Here is a 19,443-nt window from a genome sequence, read left to right on the forward strand (position 1 = left end):
TCCTGGACGCCCTCTGGGAGGAGACCCCGGGGAAGACCCAGGACACGCTGGAGGGATTATATCTCTCGGCTGGCCTGGGAACGCCTCGGGATCCCCCCCGCAGAGTTGGCAAATGTGGCTGGGGAGAGGGAAGTCTGGGCTTCCCTGCTTAGGCTGCTGCCCCCGCGACCCGACTCCGGATAAGCGGCAGAAGATGGATGGATGGATGGATCCCTATGCGTCACGAGTGAAAAAGTATCTCATTAAGTATTAGTATACAAATATTTGCTGTTGTTTACATTAGCCTATAAGCCTTTAAGAAAAATTACAATTTGTCCTTAATTGGAATGTTGCACTTTTTAAGAATGTTTTTAAAGGGATATTTATATGTTTGGATAACTAAAATATCAATACTTAATCCACAGTGTAATATGTAATATTTTCATTGTTGCAGACAATTAGTGACTTTTTTTTTCAGCGTAATCCAAAGTGCTTTGCAAAGTAAAAGAATAAAACTGCGGAACAAGACACAGTTTAAAAAGAAAAATAGCAAAAAATAATTTGCAAATTACAGCAAAATGTAAATACAATTAGCTAAAAAAAGACAAAAATGGGTCATATATTAAAGACAAATTCAATATTGCATGCAAAGTTCAGTTGCAGTCTGGGTAGGTTTTAAGTCTGCTAATAAAAACAGAACCTATAATAGTGTTCAGACTGGCTGGCAGTTCAATACAAGACTAGTATGAAAACCTAAAGCACTTCCTCTCATTTTAAACAAAGTCATATATGTATATATATATATATGTATATATATATATATATATATATAGAGAGAGAGAGAGAGAGAGAGAGAGAGAGAGAGAGAGAATTTTAAATTAACATTTTTCTTTTTAAAGGATTTTAAAACTGAAAACAAGTTAGACAGTGTACATTTAAATAAATGCCATTGAAATCCAACAAAGTATACCTACTCAAACAGAAATATTTTTATGGGAGTGAAATCCTTAATCCTGCTGCACTGAATAATTTCTAGTTTAAATTAATATATTAATTTCCGATCGTAAAAGAAATATTGATAAGTTCAGTGATCACAACAACGCCTGTCACTCCTCCTAAACCTTTAGGTGGCGCTGTTTAGTGAATCTGCAGCTCCCTCATCTCCTCTCCTCCAACATGGCGTTCCTCTCGCCGGCTTCAGCCGCATCACTGGGCGGGACCGCGGTGGGTTGGGCTGCCAGCCGTTGGGCACTTCCGGTGGGGTCATATTTCCTTCAACTAGGCATTTAAATTGGGCTGCAGGACATCAGCTGCTGCCACATTGAGCGCTTTACTGTGACAGAAAATAATCCTTAGCGCAAGCTAAAGAGTGTGCTCTCATTTTGGGCTGGAAAACGGCAGAAATAATTGTCGGCGCTGGAGAGGTTGGGGTTGTTTTTGGGGGCAGAAGAGCGGGGGAGGCTTAACAATAACGGGGTTGCACTGTGACAGCAGCTCGGTGCATCATTTCTGGGATTCCTCCGCGAGCTTTTGGACGATATTGAATAGCGGTAACGTGATGCTGTGTTTGGGGAGCTTTTCTCGATAAGAGTTTGTTTACTCAGAAGATTGGTAGACATAAAAACTAAACTAAACTAAATGAATTCGGTGTTTTCCTGCTGTGTAGCACAATTGGCCTGGACTTTGGAGGACTAATGGACTCGATGATGAAAGTGTGTTTGAATGATATGGTTTGAATTCCGATAAATAGCTAAGATTTGAAAAAAAATTAAAAAAAAAAAAAAATTATTTAGTTTTTTCCCTTTAGTTGTATACATTAGTACAGCATACGTCTTAAAATAACAACTCGTTTTAATATAACATCGGGCATCTAAATATCGAAAACATATACAGACACCACCCATTCAGTGTAGCAGGATAGAGACTAATTAATTTCCCGAGACTTGGGAGAATAAATATCTATAATTTAATTTTAGAAGATGGATTACAATTTAGAATAACCTGCTGTCATACTAAAGCTTTTTTTTTTTTTTTTTTAAAGATATCTTAAAAAATTCAAATGAATATAAGCTGCAGAAAAACAGGTTTTAGCTCCATAAGTTTAATAAGTTTTTGCATAAGTTTCCACCACATAACAGAGCATTTCTCATTTTAAGTGTTGCTTAAGACCAGCATCTGCTTTCCTCAACTTATAAAGCAAACTTGCAGGTCACTAAATCAGAATTAGCTGATCACCAAGTTGCTTTTTTTTTTTTTTTTTTAACTTGTTAGTGGTTTAACTAGTTCAATAAGAAGCAATCGGCAGCAATGTTCAGCTGGCTTGGAACCGATGACAGGAGGAAGAAGGAGCCAGAAGTCTTTCAGACTGTTAGTGATGGACTGAAGAAACTTTACAAAACCAAACTCTTGCCCCTGGAGGAGAGCTACAAGTTTCATGAGTTCCACTCTCCAGCTCTGGAAGATGCCGACTTTGACAACAAGCCAATGGTTTTACTGGTGGGACAGTACTCCACTGGCAAAACGAGTTTCATACGGTGAGAAAGCTGCACCTACACTCACATCCTTCAAGTAGCTTCACGTAGAGGTGAGAATCACACATGCAAACGTGAGAAAGAAGCCACCAGAAATATTAAGAGATTGACACACATACACCCACTTTCCCAGCAGTTTGACAGCAAGAGTGACAAAAAGGAGTTCATCACTCCAAACAGAATTGGTATAAACCACAAATAACATAGAAGGTCGTTCAAAAAGATTTACAAACAATAGCGTCAGCCATACTGTGAGCAGCCACACCCCTGAAAGCTTTATTGAATCCATAAAAAGTTTATTTGACAGATACCGCAACGCCCCCACATACTTACATTTGGAGCCATCGCTGCATGGCACAGCAGTCCTCCCTGATGATATGTGGGTCTTTATGCTTATGTAAGTTATAGAGAATGAAAGATGAACATTTGTGTCAGAAAAATGCAGTTTCTCAACTGGTTTGTTCAATTTCAGAGAGCAAAAACAGTGACTGCTGTTTTGTTTGTTGCTGTTGAACAGCTGTTTGTGGCTTGTAGCTCCTGGAGAAACCCTCAGTTCTTAAAGCCACAGATGGCATGACTTTATATGAAATGTCACACAGAGCTGTGACGACCTGAGGCGCAGGAAGTCCTGGGTAACCCTGTGATCTCTCCAACCCCCTAAAAGCTTAATTGGAGGGAAAAGTATTTTATTTAAACAAATCAAACTCCATCTGTTGGTCGATATTATGTTAAATAGCTCCTGCCATTACAGAGAATAAATAGCTTTGCCCAGTTTACTTTTCTTTATTGCAAACATTTACAGTTGTGTTGTCTCTATTGTCAGTATGTTTTCACATAAAATTGGCTTGTATGTTTGCTGACTCCTGGTTTAAACCAGATTCAGTGAGACTTATTTAATGTTATTTGGACAAGTACAGCAATTGAATAATGTACACAAACAAACAGAGCACATATTTCACTAACATGTAAGCTGAAACACTACTATTGATCGCTACTTTGTGCTTTACCACAGCTACATTCTACACCATGTGACTGTTTAATTAAAGCACACGACCTGAAGTATCCCTTGTATTGGTGTGTGTATGACAGTAAGAAATATTAGCAGCTGGGTTGCTGAGCCCTTACTGAGCTGCCTGTCGGCTGTAGACATTATTGCACATACACACACTTGCAGAGAGCACAGCAGGTAATTAGGGGGTTAAGCCTTTGAAAGCCGCAGAGGGGATGCTGTTAGTGACTTCCTGCTGTAAGACATGCAGACATCGTTGTTCTCTCATCTTTCTCCTCTGAGTCTGATTCTCGGGGACAGTCTTTTCCTCTCTTCCCCCTGATGACAACACCCCCAGTCAGCTGCCTGACCCCAGAACACCGACACTGTAACAGAAGGTGCAGAATGTACAAACTGCTTAGTAACACTCGGTCAGAGCTCCTGCAATCTACTCGTGTATGCTTTTCTACTGTTAAGTGACTGAGTTGGCTATTTTTTTCCTGATCTATGCTATGAAAGAGTTTTTTTTTTTTAGCATATTCAGGAGTTCATCCTTCGATATGGGAAGTAATACAGGCTGTCTGTCTTCAGTTATTCACACATCACGTCCTCAGTTTTGGGCTGAATTTATTGAGTTATCCTGTTTGCTTCAGAGAGCTGGTCATTAATAGAATATTAGTTTTCCTCCGAGGTGACTGAACACATTTCCTTGCATATTAGAGGTGATATAGTGCAAAGTGGTGCTTTCATGTTTTGAACCGAATTAGATGCATCTTTTTCCAGGATTTGTGCAGCCATGAAGCAGTGAATTTCCAGTTTAACCTCCCTGTTTAGCCTGATGTATGAGAAAGCTGGCCTATGTATGAGCTTCACATTCATACAGTGCAGTTGCAAACATAAAGTCATGTAGATGGACAGTACAAATGCTTTGCACAATCTCATAACAGAGATAAAGGCTCACACTACACAGACGTGTGCTCAGAGATGGCTCTGCCAGGTACGACTGGCTCCTCTGGCAAGGTGAATGTTTGTGGAGGTGATCTGTAGGAGAACAGGGCTTACATCTGGTTGCAGTTAAAAATTATGTACAGCCTAACTCACACTTGAAATATGTGACCCTTTTAACTGTAAATCTTTTGCCTAAATTTCTTGTGATGGAGTATGTGTTTAACATAGTTGGGATTGTACAACTTAAAAACATACTCATCTGTCTTTGCAACATGTGTAAAGTCATTGAACATCTGAGGATTCAACTCCTCATGCCTGAGATATTATGAGATCTTAAAGTCAGCTGTGTTGTCACAGCAACAGTCTTTGCTGTCAGAAGTTAAGGGTTAAACATAATCTGTTTTGCAGCAAAACATGCGTGCAACACATTTTCCCCTGCCACTCCCAGTCCTCCATATAGAAAATAGAAGTCTTGGGCCCAAACTTTTTCAAATTGGGTTGATAGATGTATCATGTGTTTCATGTTCAACATCCTTCTTAGACCCTTATTAGCCTTCCTGAATTTAAAACTCTGGTTATAAATATGTTGATGGAAGAAACGAGATCATGCAGGCTCTTTGCTGCATGATATGCTTTGACCTGTCGAAATGTTATTTGCCTTGTGTTTTAGTCTTGTTAGGTATTGTGCAATGTGTACCCCTCCTCCCCTTCCCGGTCAAGACTTTGGTAATGTTCAGTTGAAATTTTAAAACCTAGAAATGTGGATGATGCTTTGAAACTGTGCTGCAGAATAAGGAAAAAAGCTCAGTGATCCCCTGATGAAAAGCAAGTTGATCAGTGAGAAAAGTTCACTGAAAAAAAAAAAATCAGTAACTTGTGAGTAGAAAGGGACTAGCTTAAGATGTATGTTAATAAATGACATAAAAAATCATCACAGAATTTTGAGCAACAAATGTAAAATTAATTTTTTAAACTATTTAAAATCACAGGGACAATGTAGAATGTGTAAGTCTCTCAATCTCTTTTGAACTCTATATGGAAATATCCCAAAATTCTTATTGTTTACTGTAGGAATTAGCTGAGTTTAAAAAGAAAAAAAAAAACAAAACACTTTCTAGTGTGTCTTCATGTAGCTGCTGCTAAATCCTTCGTCTTTGTTTCACCTGATCACTGAACTTTCCCTCAAAAGGCTTCATGCATGAAGCTTGTGTTAATGTTGCCTACATCTGTGTATGTATGTTGCTGCCCATAGATTAATATCATAATCAGACTATTATCATCTTCATATATGCAAATGGGTACTGCATTATGTTTGGACATTTTTTCCCATTTAATCCAATAGGAAAACACTTCCAAACTTTTGACTGGTAGTTTACCTCTTGAGGTTTAATAAAGACTAATTATGTCACACAATACCTTCCACACTGTGTTTCTTTGTCTGATAACATCTTCTCGGAGGATTATTGTCACATACCACAAGGGCTTTTTATACAGTTGATTTAGACTGCATGGTGTTAAGCTGATCAAAACTTTTTCATCGCTTATCTTGTTTTTTGAATCTTTTGCGTTTCCTACTATCTCACCTACAGCTACCTGTTGGAGCAGGATTTTCCTGGAATGAGAATTGGACCCGAGCCCACCACGGATTCTTTCATCGCAGTCATGCACAGTGACACAGAAGGCGTGATCCCTGGAAATGCTTTGGTGGTTGATCCCAAGAAGCCCTTCAGAAAGCTGAATGCATTTGGAAATGCATTCCTCAACAGGTAGAACCTAAAAAAAAACATTAACTAAATACTGCACTAACTAAATAAATGCAAACATTAGCTAAATACTGGTTCAAAGGGACTTACGACAGATGTCGTTGGACATCTTTGGGGTGTGTGCACAGTGCAGATAAAATGGTATACCAATGTGAAGTATGTAAACCAAGAGGGACAGACTTAGGAGGACGGGGAAGAAGAAAGCAAAGAGAGCACTAGTGAGAATCCACACCAGCACTCCACATTCCTGTGTGATTGAATTTCCCTCTGCTCACTGGTCAGGCTTTCCTCTGTAAATGGCTGGCTGTGAGTGTGTGTGTGTGTGGCAGTGAGTGAGCTAAGACAGCCAGTCATCTTTGCACTGTCATCCCTCTGGAAAAGCGAAATGGCCGTATAGTCTTTACTCTTGTGCTAGAGTCCTCGCTGTGAGGCTCCTCCAGCGCTGAAAGCTGACAGAAGAAATGCTGACTATCAGTGAGGATTGGAGGGAGGGGGGTCTTGGTGAGGATGACCGCTAACCTGTTCATATTTATTCAGCTGGAGAAAAACACATGAAGAGCAGCAGAGATGGAGAAAGAGGGGAGAGGGTACAGGAGGTAGAGGTCTGGTGTGGGTTTTGGTGATGTTTGTTGTTAAAACATTTTAACACTTCTGTCTATGACAGTTTCTATCTCCTCTCTTCTGTGTGTGTCTTTGTAGGTTTGTGTGTGCCCAGCTTTCCAACCCTGTACTGGAAAGCATCAGTGTGATTGACACGCCGGGGATTCTCTCTGGAGAGAAACAGAGAATCAGTCGAGGTAAGACACATTGTCGTGACTCGCACACTTTTATTTCCCTCTGTTGGTGCTGGTACGTGTCGGTGCTAGCTCAATGGGTCTATTCAGCTGCAGCCCCCCAGTCCCACTGAACTCTGAAATACAATGTCAGCATTTCCCTTGGATATTCGTGTGTGTCTGTGTGTGTTTATTTTAGCTTTTCCCAACAGGAGGATTATGCTTCATTCAGTTCAAAGAGCAGGAAGCAGTGACAAAAAGATGAGCTTGAATCAGCTCTCTAAATGCACACGCGCACATGAACACAGCTTGATTTTTACTTTTGTTTCCATTCTGTCATCCGTTACCAGATTTAAAACATGGAAAATACAGTGATCGGGTCCTTTTTCCTTTTATGAGCTCTTTATAAAATGTCAACAAACAGATGCAGAGGGAAAAGATCACCTTTCGTGGAACTTGTCTGTACCTGAATGGTTTCAGTTGAACTGGGTTTAAAATAGTAATTAATTCATTTGAATAAGCAGCTTACACTAAGACTGTGGGGTCTGCCATGTATGACGAACATCAAATGTTTTGACAGGAAGTGGTGTCACCACACACGTACATATTTCAGAAGGGATCCGATGATGGCCTGGCAAATGTAGTCACATTTTAGACGTGCACCATCATATGAGACTATTACAATTATCTGATTATTCCTACATATCTGATAACGATGGTCATATGAACAGACTGTTTTATAAAAACAATTATCAGAAAAATTCTTAAATATTCAAGAAACATTTTTGTTACATAAATACTTGTAAAAATCAATATCTAATCAGATTTAATCAAATTGAATCAGTATGTTGTGAATCAACTTGAATCAGGAAATTAATGGTGATTCCTTGCCCCAAGGTTGTATAGTATGTCACAAACACAACTCTGACTGTGTTGTTTGTCATACCCCCCTATTATTGCTCCATATTTCCTGTCTTCATATTAAATGTTGACTCTCCAGTAGGATTAAAAATGAATTAACAACAAAAAACTGAAGGTTTTCCATGTGTTTTAAATTTAGGAATTACATTGTTTTTTGTTTTTTAATATTAGTCGCTGTTGAACACAAGAACCATTAAGCCATTCAAGGGACCAATTAGATTTTACTGTATTTGCATGACAGTCCAGCAGTGGTGAGACCACAGCATATTTTCATAGCCTCAGTGGGTGGACTAACAAAACCAGAAAACATAAAAATTTAGTTAAACTTTTTTTTTTTTTTTTTTTTTTAAATTTCACAACAGTTTTACTTGTCATCTGAAGAAAGACATAAAAAAGAAACTGAAACGCCAAAAGCAATTACACATGGACACCACAGAGTGTGTGTGTGTGTGTGTGTGTATATATATATATATATATATATATATGGATTATGAAGGATCATGTTTGCCAAAACTTGTAAAGAAATGGTTGCTGAAGTGATCAGGAAGCCTAGAATAAGCCATAAGACCACTGATCATGACTACTGTGGTCATTTCTTTGAAATCATGAAGTCATACCTGGGAGAGTAAACGGATGTGTTTTTGCTCTGAAAAGCAGGAAGGCAAATGCTTCAGACGTTGCAAAGAGATTGTATGTGGAAATTTAAGTTTCAGCGTTCAGACAGTATAAACCAACATTTGATGGCAAAAAGAAAGCATCACATGACTAATATTCAGAGCATATTTTGATAAGACCAAAATAAACTCATTTAGTTTAAACAGGACCCAGCGTGTTCCACATAAACCTCACCATATCATCAACAACAATCTTAACAGCATGTGTGATGAAAGGGTTTTTAGTAGGTGCAAAACAAATGACAAAAGGACTCAGTCTTCAGCCATTTGAAAAACATTCCAGGATCGTAATGATTTAAAAAAGCACACTGTCAAAATCCCACAAGAGTTTCTAATGATGGCATAAGTAAAAAGTATGACCTGACCAGTCTACAGCCTGGGTGGTATTCTGCAGAGAAAAGCCTCGTATCACTAGCTCTCCAGCAACCAACTGAGAAGACTTTTACTCTCTTGTCTCATGTTGTAAAACAGACTGTCCTCTCTACTTCATGTTGCTATTTCCAGAGTACTTTGCTTAGTAACTTATTGGCTGTCAAAGACATCTTTTCAAATCCGAACGTTTGCTGCCAATGACGTTAAAAGACGTCATTTGCGATTGTGCCTTTTCTGTAGTCCTAGAACTCAATATTCTGTAGGTCCTGAAAGATGAGCCAAATACTCCAAAATGCTGGCAGTATGGGGCTCTCTGCTATAACAATGGCTTGCAGCCAGTGAGTGAAATGATGATTCTGATCTTTGTCATGGTATAATTCGGCAGAAAATTGAGATGACAAGTTTAAGAGTTTCTAAAAAGTCTGTTGGACATTTTTGATCAACCCTCAACTAACGCTCAAGACTTGTGCAATTAACATGGAATTTCTCACTGTGAAGTGGAATAAGAAACTAAGTCTACTCTGGTTATGGGGGAGTCATTCCTTCAGGGTTAAAGATGTCTGGAAGCCCACTGTGTCATGAGTTGCTCCATCTTTGAGGTTATGTGAGGCGTACAGTTTTCTGTTGTATACCGTCAAGATGTGATTGGTCTGTGTTATTCTCCACCTTATTCTCAGTTGTGTTCTTGGAGGGAAAAAAGAAAAGGAAAAAAAAAAAAAAAAAAAAAGACAGTCCATCTCTAGAGAAATTTGTGCTCTCGATGTATCCCACATACTGAGGAGGATTAAAGCTGTTTCATAAACAATAAAAACATTATGTTTTGATCATACGTGATCATACTGGTCATCTATTACAACCCAGTTCAGCTTACTCAAGGGCTGAAATGGAGTGTTAATTATTTTTAATCATATCTTAACACTACATTTCATACAAATGAAGACGTAGAGCAGAGATCTCAACTGTGGTGTAAACTTGAATGAAGACATAACAAAGTGAAAAGCTTACTTGTTGCATCAGAAACTTTCCCACAGGCTGATATGTGGCTAGCATGGCTGGCATTCCCAAAGCTATAGGGTGGTATCGCCATACCAACCACCAACACTGACAAAAGAGCTGGAATACTTAAAGAAAGTCATAATTTACTACTGAATTGTTTACCACTTACAGTGTCTTCCAAAGACGGACTATTTGTCTTCAGTGTGGGGACTGTTTCTTTATTTTCTGGTGGAAAAGGAAATCCTCCGTTCTCACTGTCTTGGTTTCTTTCACCAAATAAAGCACAACCTAATTGAGTCTCAATATTGATAAGATAAACCAACTACATAGTTAATCAGTGCCTAGATCAATTAGATAATGAAAATTATAAATAATGGCATTATACCGTGAAATAACTTTATAGAGTCATTATTTCTTTTTCGGGCAGCGTTATGTGCAGTCAGGAGGTTGTCACTTTTTATTATTTCAGTGATAAGACAGAAAATCTACATAAAGCAGAAATAAATCATAACAAAAATATGACTTAATTCAGCATCATAACCGTTCATGCTCCTGTTTTTCTTCTGCTTCCATATAATGATGTTTGTTCTGTATTCCAAGCTCTTGGCAGTGTTTGCTTCTTCACAGCAGTTTAATGAATTCATGAGCTACTCTTATGCAGCTAAGCCCTGGTCAGCGAGTTCAGAACATTACTTCATAGTACGGGTGGGTCTGCTTGGATCTGGATGAATTTTCCTCAAAATTTTAAATGTGGAAAGTTGTTTATCTTTCATGTTTTTGACTTCACTGCTCTGGTTGAGAAATGGCAGAGAATGCTTGGTTTGTCAACGCCAAGCTGTTGTTTATAGATAGTGTTTTTGTGTGGAAGTGTTTCTGCTGAAATACACACAAATGCACACATCTGCACTGGTTTAATTTTTTTTTTTTATGTTATCCGTTGTCTAACCAAATAACTTTCAAACACACATGCACACACACAAACTGCTACACAACCTCCAGCACAGCTGTGTTTGCTTTGTGTATCTGCTCATTTAGTCTTTTCATCCAAATTCGCCTGTTTGTTTACTTCCCTCTTATTTACATGTACAAACATGCCTTTTGCATCTACATCTGCACATTAAGTCACGTTGTTTTCCATTACCATTTTTGTTTCACGTTGTTTGCACCATTTTATCACTGTATGCATTTATTTGTGTGTGTTTGTGTGTATGTGTCCAGATGAGACGTTGTCAGGCTATAGCTGCCTACATAGATGTCCATACGGAGGTATTGTAGATAACAGACCTGGGTATCAAACAGCTGCAAAAAGACTTTAAAAAATACTGATATTTTGATTTTGAAGTATTTATGGGTTGATACATGTTCTTCACCAGCGTTGTCGCATGGCTTTGTGGGGGGGACACACATATTCTCATTAGCCTTTTGTACGTTATTTAAACTTCAGATTAAGAGCAAACAGCAAGAATTTACAATTAATGTTTATCACATTATTTGCAAAAGTTTTTTTTTTTTTTTTTTAATCTTGACCCTGTTTGATTTTATTGTTGGACTTTTAATTCAACATTATCCTCATGCACAATATCAACTTTGAACAGCAACTGAGGAGAGGGATTTGGGGGGGGGGGGGTGTTGTCATTTCAGCCAAATTTGCTATTCATATCAATGAACTTGCATCAGTAGCCCAGCACCCTGGGACTAGGACTCTGTTGTCAAAACCTTTATAAAATAAATATAATAGTTATTTGCATTGTGCAGTGTAAGAATGTGGCTCATTCCCCACCACATGTGAAGAACAATCAATCCATCTTTGCATTCAAAATATCAAGGCATCTGCAGTAAATGTTTAACACCCTGCAGTTTTCTCAAGCAGAAAAGTGTCTCGTATCAGCTGTATTTATGCTGATCCTGACGAAGCTAAAGCCAGTTTCCACATTTTGCATACTTCTTGCTATCACTGCTGATGTCCCGCTCACATTCCAGCGGGAACTCAACAAGTCATTTGTTAAGATAATGACCATTTGTTTGTAGAGCCCTTGAAGCATTGCAGCAACATTTAACTGTAACATAAGTTTGTTAATCATTCATAATCATAGATAATTATAAACTACACCTATTTGAAGGAGCAGCAGTGCAGCAAGTATGTGAAAAAGAGGATTTTTGTTATAGCTATGTATTTAAAATTAGAACAACAGCAAAACTATTCAAGTGTATTATAAACATAGCTTGAAAATCCTGGTTGAGCATGAAGCAAACACCTAATACCAGCTGACAAAATGCCCTTTGGTTGTTATCTGTTGATATTGGTTAATAGTGTAACTCACAGTCTGTGTCTGCCACATGTCCTTCAGTGATGATTGGACTTTTCAGCACACTAATCCTCCGTACCGCCCTTTGTTCTTTGTTCTCCTCTCATATCCCGTGGAATTCGTCCAGGTAAGCTTGAGTTTTGTCATTGAATGGGTCATAAAAGCCAGTGGTGTGTTTTCCAGCAGGTGCCGATCCATTTATTATTAGAGATATTAACTCACATGGTCATTAATAATTCCCCCCTTTCCTAATGTATAACACATTTTAAAAACTGGAATCCTTTTGTTTGATGTTTCTCTCATTATTTAGGCCACTTTGTGTAACTGTTGCAGCGTGGTCTTCATGAGTAAACACATTCTTTTCTATCAGCATGTTGCAATATGGACTTCATTCTTGCAGCCTCACCTGTGACCTCCAGTCACTGTAATGCTGTTCTTTGGGAAATATCGCTACATCACTACTTTATGTTACCCTTAATACATCCGTCCATTTTCCATACCACATAATCCAAATCAGGGTCACATTGAGGGCTGGATGCTTGACCAGCTGGCACAAGGCAAGGCAGTTTCACCGGGACAGGCTGAATGTACCTCCCCCCTCCTCCCTCACACACACACAGACCTTTATTTTTAAATCTTTACACATATATATATATATATATATATATATATATATATATATATATATATATTCTTTTATTTTTATTGTTTTTTATCAATCTTTTATTTGTCTTCTTAGCCATTATAGCAGCAAAATGATGGTCTGGCTACCGTGTTGTTTTTTCCTCATTGAAAACAAGAAAAATGATGAGCAAAAAAGAAGTTTTGTACATTTTTTTTCTTGTTTTTAATCTACAAAAATTAGCAATATCAAAGAATTGTGAGAATTGCAATTTAAATAGATTCTGCACCCAAAACATTTGAACAAAATCGAATCAGGACAAAAGCACATCATCACAGCCCTAATGTATATTATTCTGTGACTTTTGGCATAATCATGGATTCTGTTTATCATGATATTTATTCCTTCTTTTTTGTCCTTTTTTCTACTCCTTCCTCCTCCTTTCTTCTCTTCTCAGGCTACGACTTTGCTGCTGTCCTGGAGTGGTTTGCAGAGCGAGTGGACAGAATCATATTACTGTTCGACGCCCACAAACTGGACATCTCTGATGAGTTCTCGGAGGTGATAAAGGCGCTGAAGAACCATGAAGATAAAATCAGGTGAACTGATTGATTTTTCTGACCAAAGCAGCATGATTAAGACATTAAAACTCATTTTACTGTGTTCACTGGACGATTTCACTTGATTCACATGATGTTTGCATGAGGAGCTATTCAGGACTTCCCTCTGCCGTTTTTCAGAGTTGTGCTGAACAAGGCAGACCAAATAGAGACCCAACAGTTGATGCGAGTGTACGGTGCCTTGATGTGGTCACTGGGGAAAATAGTCAACACCCCAGAGGTAAAATGACTAATAAACACAGATGGACATATTTGGGACTTTGTCAAATTTGTAGAAATATTTTAGAACCTTGGACTTTGTTTAAAATATTCTTAGATTAATTGCACTCAGCATCCACAGTGTTGATAGTTTAGAGTCCAAGCGTCAGCTAGTTTTAATATGTTTCTCTAATACAGGTGATCCGCGTCTATATTGGCTCATTTTGGTCCCACCCGTTGTTGATTCCTGACAACAGGAAGCTGTTTGAAGCAGAGGAGCAGGACTTATTTAAGGACATTCAGTCCCTACCGAGAAATGCGGCGCTTAGAAAACTCAACGATCTGATAAAGAGAGCAAGACTTGCCAAGGTGAGGCCGACTGATGTGATGAGATGAATGGTGGAAATAATTTGATGTTACCTGCAGCATTTTAAAGTACTAATGTGAGGGTGAGTTGCTATCATGAGGCTTTCTGCTGACATGTTTAAATGAAAGCAACATGTGCGTGCTTCCTGTTTATTCTCTACATCACTGGTACAGCTGTTAACCTTGACAACAAAACCTTATCACTGTCACAGAACCAAAAGATTCTGCTTTGAGTGAATTATTTCCCACTTCCCCTCTGGAATCTGGAAAGGAAGTCAGGTAGGGGTGGTGACAGCCCGCCTGCTGTTGTAGTTTGAGGAAACATCAAGGATATACACGTGCACACACTCGAACACAGATTTATCGAACCCAGAGTTGATAGAAGTTTTCCTGTTTCACAGATGATAGGGTGTGTGTGTGTGTGTTTCAAGGACACAGGGTTGACCAGGGGAACACATGCATCACCACAGCAACAAAACAAACAGAAATCTTTCTTGTTTTTGTCCTGTTGATTTTTTTTTTTTTTTTAAACATTTTTATTTATGTTTTTTAGTTTTAATAATGTATTTTAGCAAAAAATATCACTAATATGTGAACAAAAAGTAGCACGCATACAGGATATAAACATTTGCACAATAAGTTTAGTGTAAAATGTTAAAAAGTAACTGAGTTGTGAATAACTATAAGAGGTGATGCAGAGGTAAATGTTCTACAGACTCAATAGTTACAAAGGCATGATGCATATGGTGCTAAATTTTTCATATTTGTCACCAATTTAAAAACATTAATATCAGTGACTGAAGGAAGCGTGACAACAATGAAAACACACAGAATCTGCAAATTCAGCACCTCCACCCAAAGCTGTGCCTTGATCCATCTGCACCATTCCTGTAAGCTCATTGTCTTAAGATTGCCTGATGTTCACACATTTCAGTGTTTTGGACAGAACAAAATGATTTGTGCATTTATCTCTGCAGAAGGAATTAGAAAATCTGGGCAGTCTGATGCAGACAGGACAGAGTCCAGCATCACTGTGAAATCACAACTTTTTGCATGAATGCTGGCGTGAAATTCATTAGTGCCACCTTTCATGTGTAATAATCGGCCCACTCCCATTATGTGTTAGAAGTGTTATTTTGATTTGTTTTATAGCATTAGCTAAGAAGCTTCAAGTCTCCTTTTCATTTTCAAATAAAATACTTTTCTTGTCATTTTGAACTGATTCTTTATTGAAACTATACAATATAATATGCAACATAATAACCAGATCTGAACAAGAGGCTGCATGTCCTTGACATTTTAAATAGGATGATTTTTAAAGCTTTATGAAGAAGAGTTATATAGAAGACTCTTCAGGGTAAAGAGACACACATGTTGCCCGTCTCCTGTTCTCTCTGACAGAGTACCTGCTCAGAAACACATTTCCTGCTCCCACATTTAAGTAAACTTAAATGACCCCTTGTAAAGACATGCAGTCTATGGTTCAGATCCAAATACCTGAAGTTTAAAGAGAAGAGAGATGTTTGAATTTCCTCTTTGAAGCTAATGGCTGCATGCATTGCCTTTTACTCCCCATGTACAGGTCCATGCTTATATCATCAGCTCCCTGAAGAAAGAGATGCCGTCAGTGTTTGGGAAGGAGAACAAAAAGAAAGAATTAATTGCCAGTCTGGGAGATATTTACAAACGCATTGAAAGAGAGCATCAGATATCACCTGGAGATTTTCCTAATCTGAAGAAGATGCAGGTAAACAGGAAAGACCTATTTAGATTCAGAGATGAAGTTTAGATTATAAGATGAACTTGTGTTTCTTCATCTTCTAGGACCAACTTCAAGCTCAAGATCTCACCAAGTTCCAGCCTCTAAAACCCAAACTCTTAGAGGCAGTCGATGACATGCTAGCCAATGACATCGCTAGCTTAATGATCCTGGTCCGCCAAGAGGAAACCCAGCGACCAAACCCGGTGGTGAAGGGCGGTGCGTTCGATGGCACGTTGGACGGCCCTTTCGGACACGGATACGGCGAAGGAGCCGGGGAGGGCATCGACGAGGCGGAGTGGGTTGTTGCACGCGACAAACCTGCTTACGATGAGATTTTCTACACATTGTCTCCCGTCAATGGAAAGGTGACGGGAGCCAACGCGAAGAAGGAGATGGTGAAGTCAAAACTGCCCAATACGGTGCTGGGAAAGATCTGGAAGCTGGCAGACATCGATAAGGATGGGATGCTCGATGATGAGGAGTTTGCTTTGGCTAACCACCTGATTAAGGTGAAACTAGAGGGACATGAACTGCCTTCAGAGCTGCCCGCACACCTTGTGCCCCCTACCAAGAGGAAAATCCCTGAATAAAGATATTAGCTCATCACCTGCTCCCAAAACCTGTAAGTAGCCCCATCCCTGGAGAAAGAAACTCGAAACATTTCAAATAAATTACAATAATTCCACTTCTCACAACATGCTATTTCTGTCATTCCCACATCTGTAGTTATCATTTAAGCAAATACTGCAGAAAAACTAGATTGAGATGAAAACTAATCATTTCTGAGTGACTTTCAGCACACTGGCTGGAAACCTTTTCTTTTGAAATTCGCGACATAATTAGCACGTAGGATTGTGATATACTAGCATAATAGATATATCGATAGATCTTCAAGCGACATTATCTAAAATGGCTCCGTAGGTGTAAAAGTAGGACGGATTTTAAAACGCTAAATGAAACTGTTAAGGTATTAATAAAACATAAACACTGGAGTTTAAACAATAAAAGGATCTAAACAACTTAATGTGAACAAACGCAGCACAACAAGAAAAAGGAAAAAGGCTCCTTATTGTTACTGCATGTCAACTTAATGAATAAACCCAAACTGAGCTGCAGCTCTTCAGGCCTTGTGTTTCTCCTCCTGGAATGACTGAGCGATCTGGCGTTTGCTTAAGCGTGACTTATTAAACAACTGAGGAGTTACTGGAAGGCAGCTTGGGAATATACAAACAAGTTCAAAAAGCACCACAAGTGCAGCAGAAAGAAAGCAAATGGTTACAGGACTTGTATCCAGTCCTTTATGATGTGTTTTGTTTTTTTTGTTTTTTAAAGTGATGCACTGTCGTTTATATTTGTGCAATGGCAGGAATTTGGCATTGCCATGATTCATTTGTAGCATCTGGATCCAGCCATTGCACAGAAGAATGAAAAAGTCTTGGCAGAGCGGCAGGTGTTTTGGATCTTTTTGTGATTTATAAACAATGATAAATCTCATTAACATGTAATGATACTGTGATTATTAAAACATGATGTATTATGGGTATTCTGGACATGGACTTATAATGTTGAATGTGCAGGTGTTCATTGTTCTGTCAGTGCGTCCCAGTTTCCACGTGCACGCATTTGAACATGTTTATCAGTGTTATTATTTGTAACATGTATGTATTCACTTGTAATCATTACACAAGTTACTAAACTAAAAGGTTTTCCTATTCATTATTAAATGAAAGATCATAGTTAATTTTCTGAAATGAATCTAGTATAAACTTAATGCAAGTCCAAAGTATAAAGGGGAAAAAAATTCATGTTGACAGATTTGGCTTTCCATTTCATTCATTCATTCATTCATTCATTTTCTGAACCGCTTATTCCAATTCAGGGTCGCGGGGAAGCTGGAGCCTATCCCAGCTGGCTTTGGGCGACAGGCAGGGTACACCCTGGACAGCTCGCCAGTCCATCGCAGGGCGCTTTCCATTTCATGTGTTTTAAATATAGATACATGATTCCTCCTAACAATATTTTATTAACATGTTAGAGTAGCGATATGCCAGTATGAGGAAAATTTACTTTACATTTGGACCACATTCATGGTTTCATACCAGAGTTCTCAAGACTTTTTGACTAAGATTGGATACCACCATGGAAAGATGTGTTGAGTGTGTGTTTCAGTATTGTGGCCACAGATGTGCCATCTTTCCAGTTCACGGCCACTGTGTCTCCTGGTGTATTTTTGTGTTGTAACTGTGAACCAAATCTTCATACAAAGACTGACTGCATTCCAAAACTACAAATTAGGAAATAATCCGCGTCATCCCACGTGCTGTACACATTACTTGCTCATATTTCATTTGTCGAGTGAGGCAATTTGAAATGTGGAAAAGATGCTTGTTGAATGTGTGTTGCAAAACCAAGCTGTTTTCACATGTTCAGTGTTTGCAACTTGAAATCACTGGTTAAGTGGAAACACTGGCGTAATGGTGGTTTGTCTTTTTATGAGATTGTAATGCATCGCTGAAAACTGTACGTCACTGCTTTTCTGTCGACATAAAGCATACAAAAATGTAATAAAATGCATATATTCAGCTCTGAGTGTGGACTTTATTTTGCATTTAGTCTTCAGGACTTGCATGTCGCAGCTCATCTAACAAAGAAAATGTTTTTTTTTTTTTTGCTTACACATACAGTAGATCAACTCCTAGATTTTCAGATTTATGTGAATTTTGTTTGTTTTCTTTGGTTTCTTTTTGTGAAATCTTTCAGTATTTTTTTATGATAAAGCACAGACATTTTCAGCAAGAAGGAATTGCAAATGGACATTTTAAAGTTTATGTTCTATTAAACATAAAAGCTATGAGAGTGACACCAAACAACTGTAGTTGAAATGGAGATAATTCTCATAATGTAGATTATAATGGATTTGATAAGCAGGAAAACATTAATTTAGATTTCACACGACACATTCATGCTGTGTTATAATAAAGTCAAGCAGCAAAAACATTTACACTGACAAAGTCAAATACACTTTCCCTCCTGATGTTTCAAGTTTTGTCCTTTAGATTTATTTACTTTTTTTAAAAAAAAAACTTTTGTTTAGCTCTGACGATGAGAAATGATGTGCACATTAGTCTGTGGTATAGAAAATGAAATTCCTGAAATTCACAGTATTTCTCAAGAGGCTCCACCTTATCTTAGTTCAGTTTAGGGGAGTTTTCTTTCTATGCAACACCAAGCAGATGATAAATTAGTGATTTATCCCGTTTGAACTACATGAAGACAGATTATAGTTTTACATGTGAGGTCTCTTAACATAAACCATTATATTATAAAAGCTGCAGATAGCAGGAAACAGATCATGTGACTATTCCCCAAAACCAGAGACATTTCTGTATCATCCAGGGACCACCTCATGTATGCATGTGTGTGTGGCAGGAAGTCAAAGCATCCCTTTGCACTGTGGCTTACAGACCTTATAAAACATAAACAAAAACACACACACGAAGATGCAGCAATCTCTTGTCTCACACAGGATGTTCTGTTCTTGTCCACTATTTCCTGTCTAATCCAACGAGGCCCCTCCCACTCTCCATCCCGCTCACAAGCAGGCACATCATCCATTGTGTATTT

General features: G+C 38.4%; 1 protein-coding gene across 1 annotated transcript; it reads left to right on the forward strand.

Annotated features, from left to right (window-relative positions):
- Positions 1–2,286: 2,286 nt before the first annotated feature.
- LOC306767844 (EH domain-containing protein 3) lies at positions 2,287–18,342 on the forward strand (the record flags this gene model as incomplete). Its single annotated transcript, XM_079255978.1, has 8 exons — positions 2,287–2,513; positions 6,036–6,212; positions 6,909–7,006; positions 13,331–13,472; positions 13,614–13,713; positions 13,890–14,060; positions 15,640–15,804; positions 15,882–18,342. 8 exons carry the CDS (start codon positions 2,287–2,289, stop codon positions 16,407–16,409), a joined length of 1,608 nt encoding a protein of 535 aa, XP_079112104.1. The 3' UTR covers positions 16,410–18,342.
- Positions 18,343–19,443: the final 1,101 nt, after the last annotated feature.

Source organism: Telmatherina bonti (assembly GCF_933228915.1).
Source record: "Telmatherina bonti genome assembly, chromosome: 16".
NCBI classification, from domain to species: Eukaryota; Metazoa; Chordata; class Actinopteri; order Atheriniformes; family Telmatherinidae; genus Telmatherina; species Telmatherina bonti.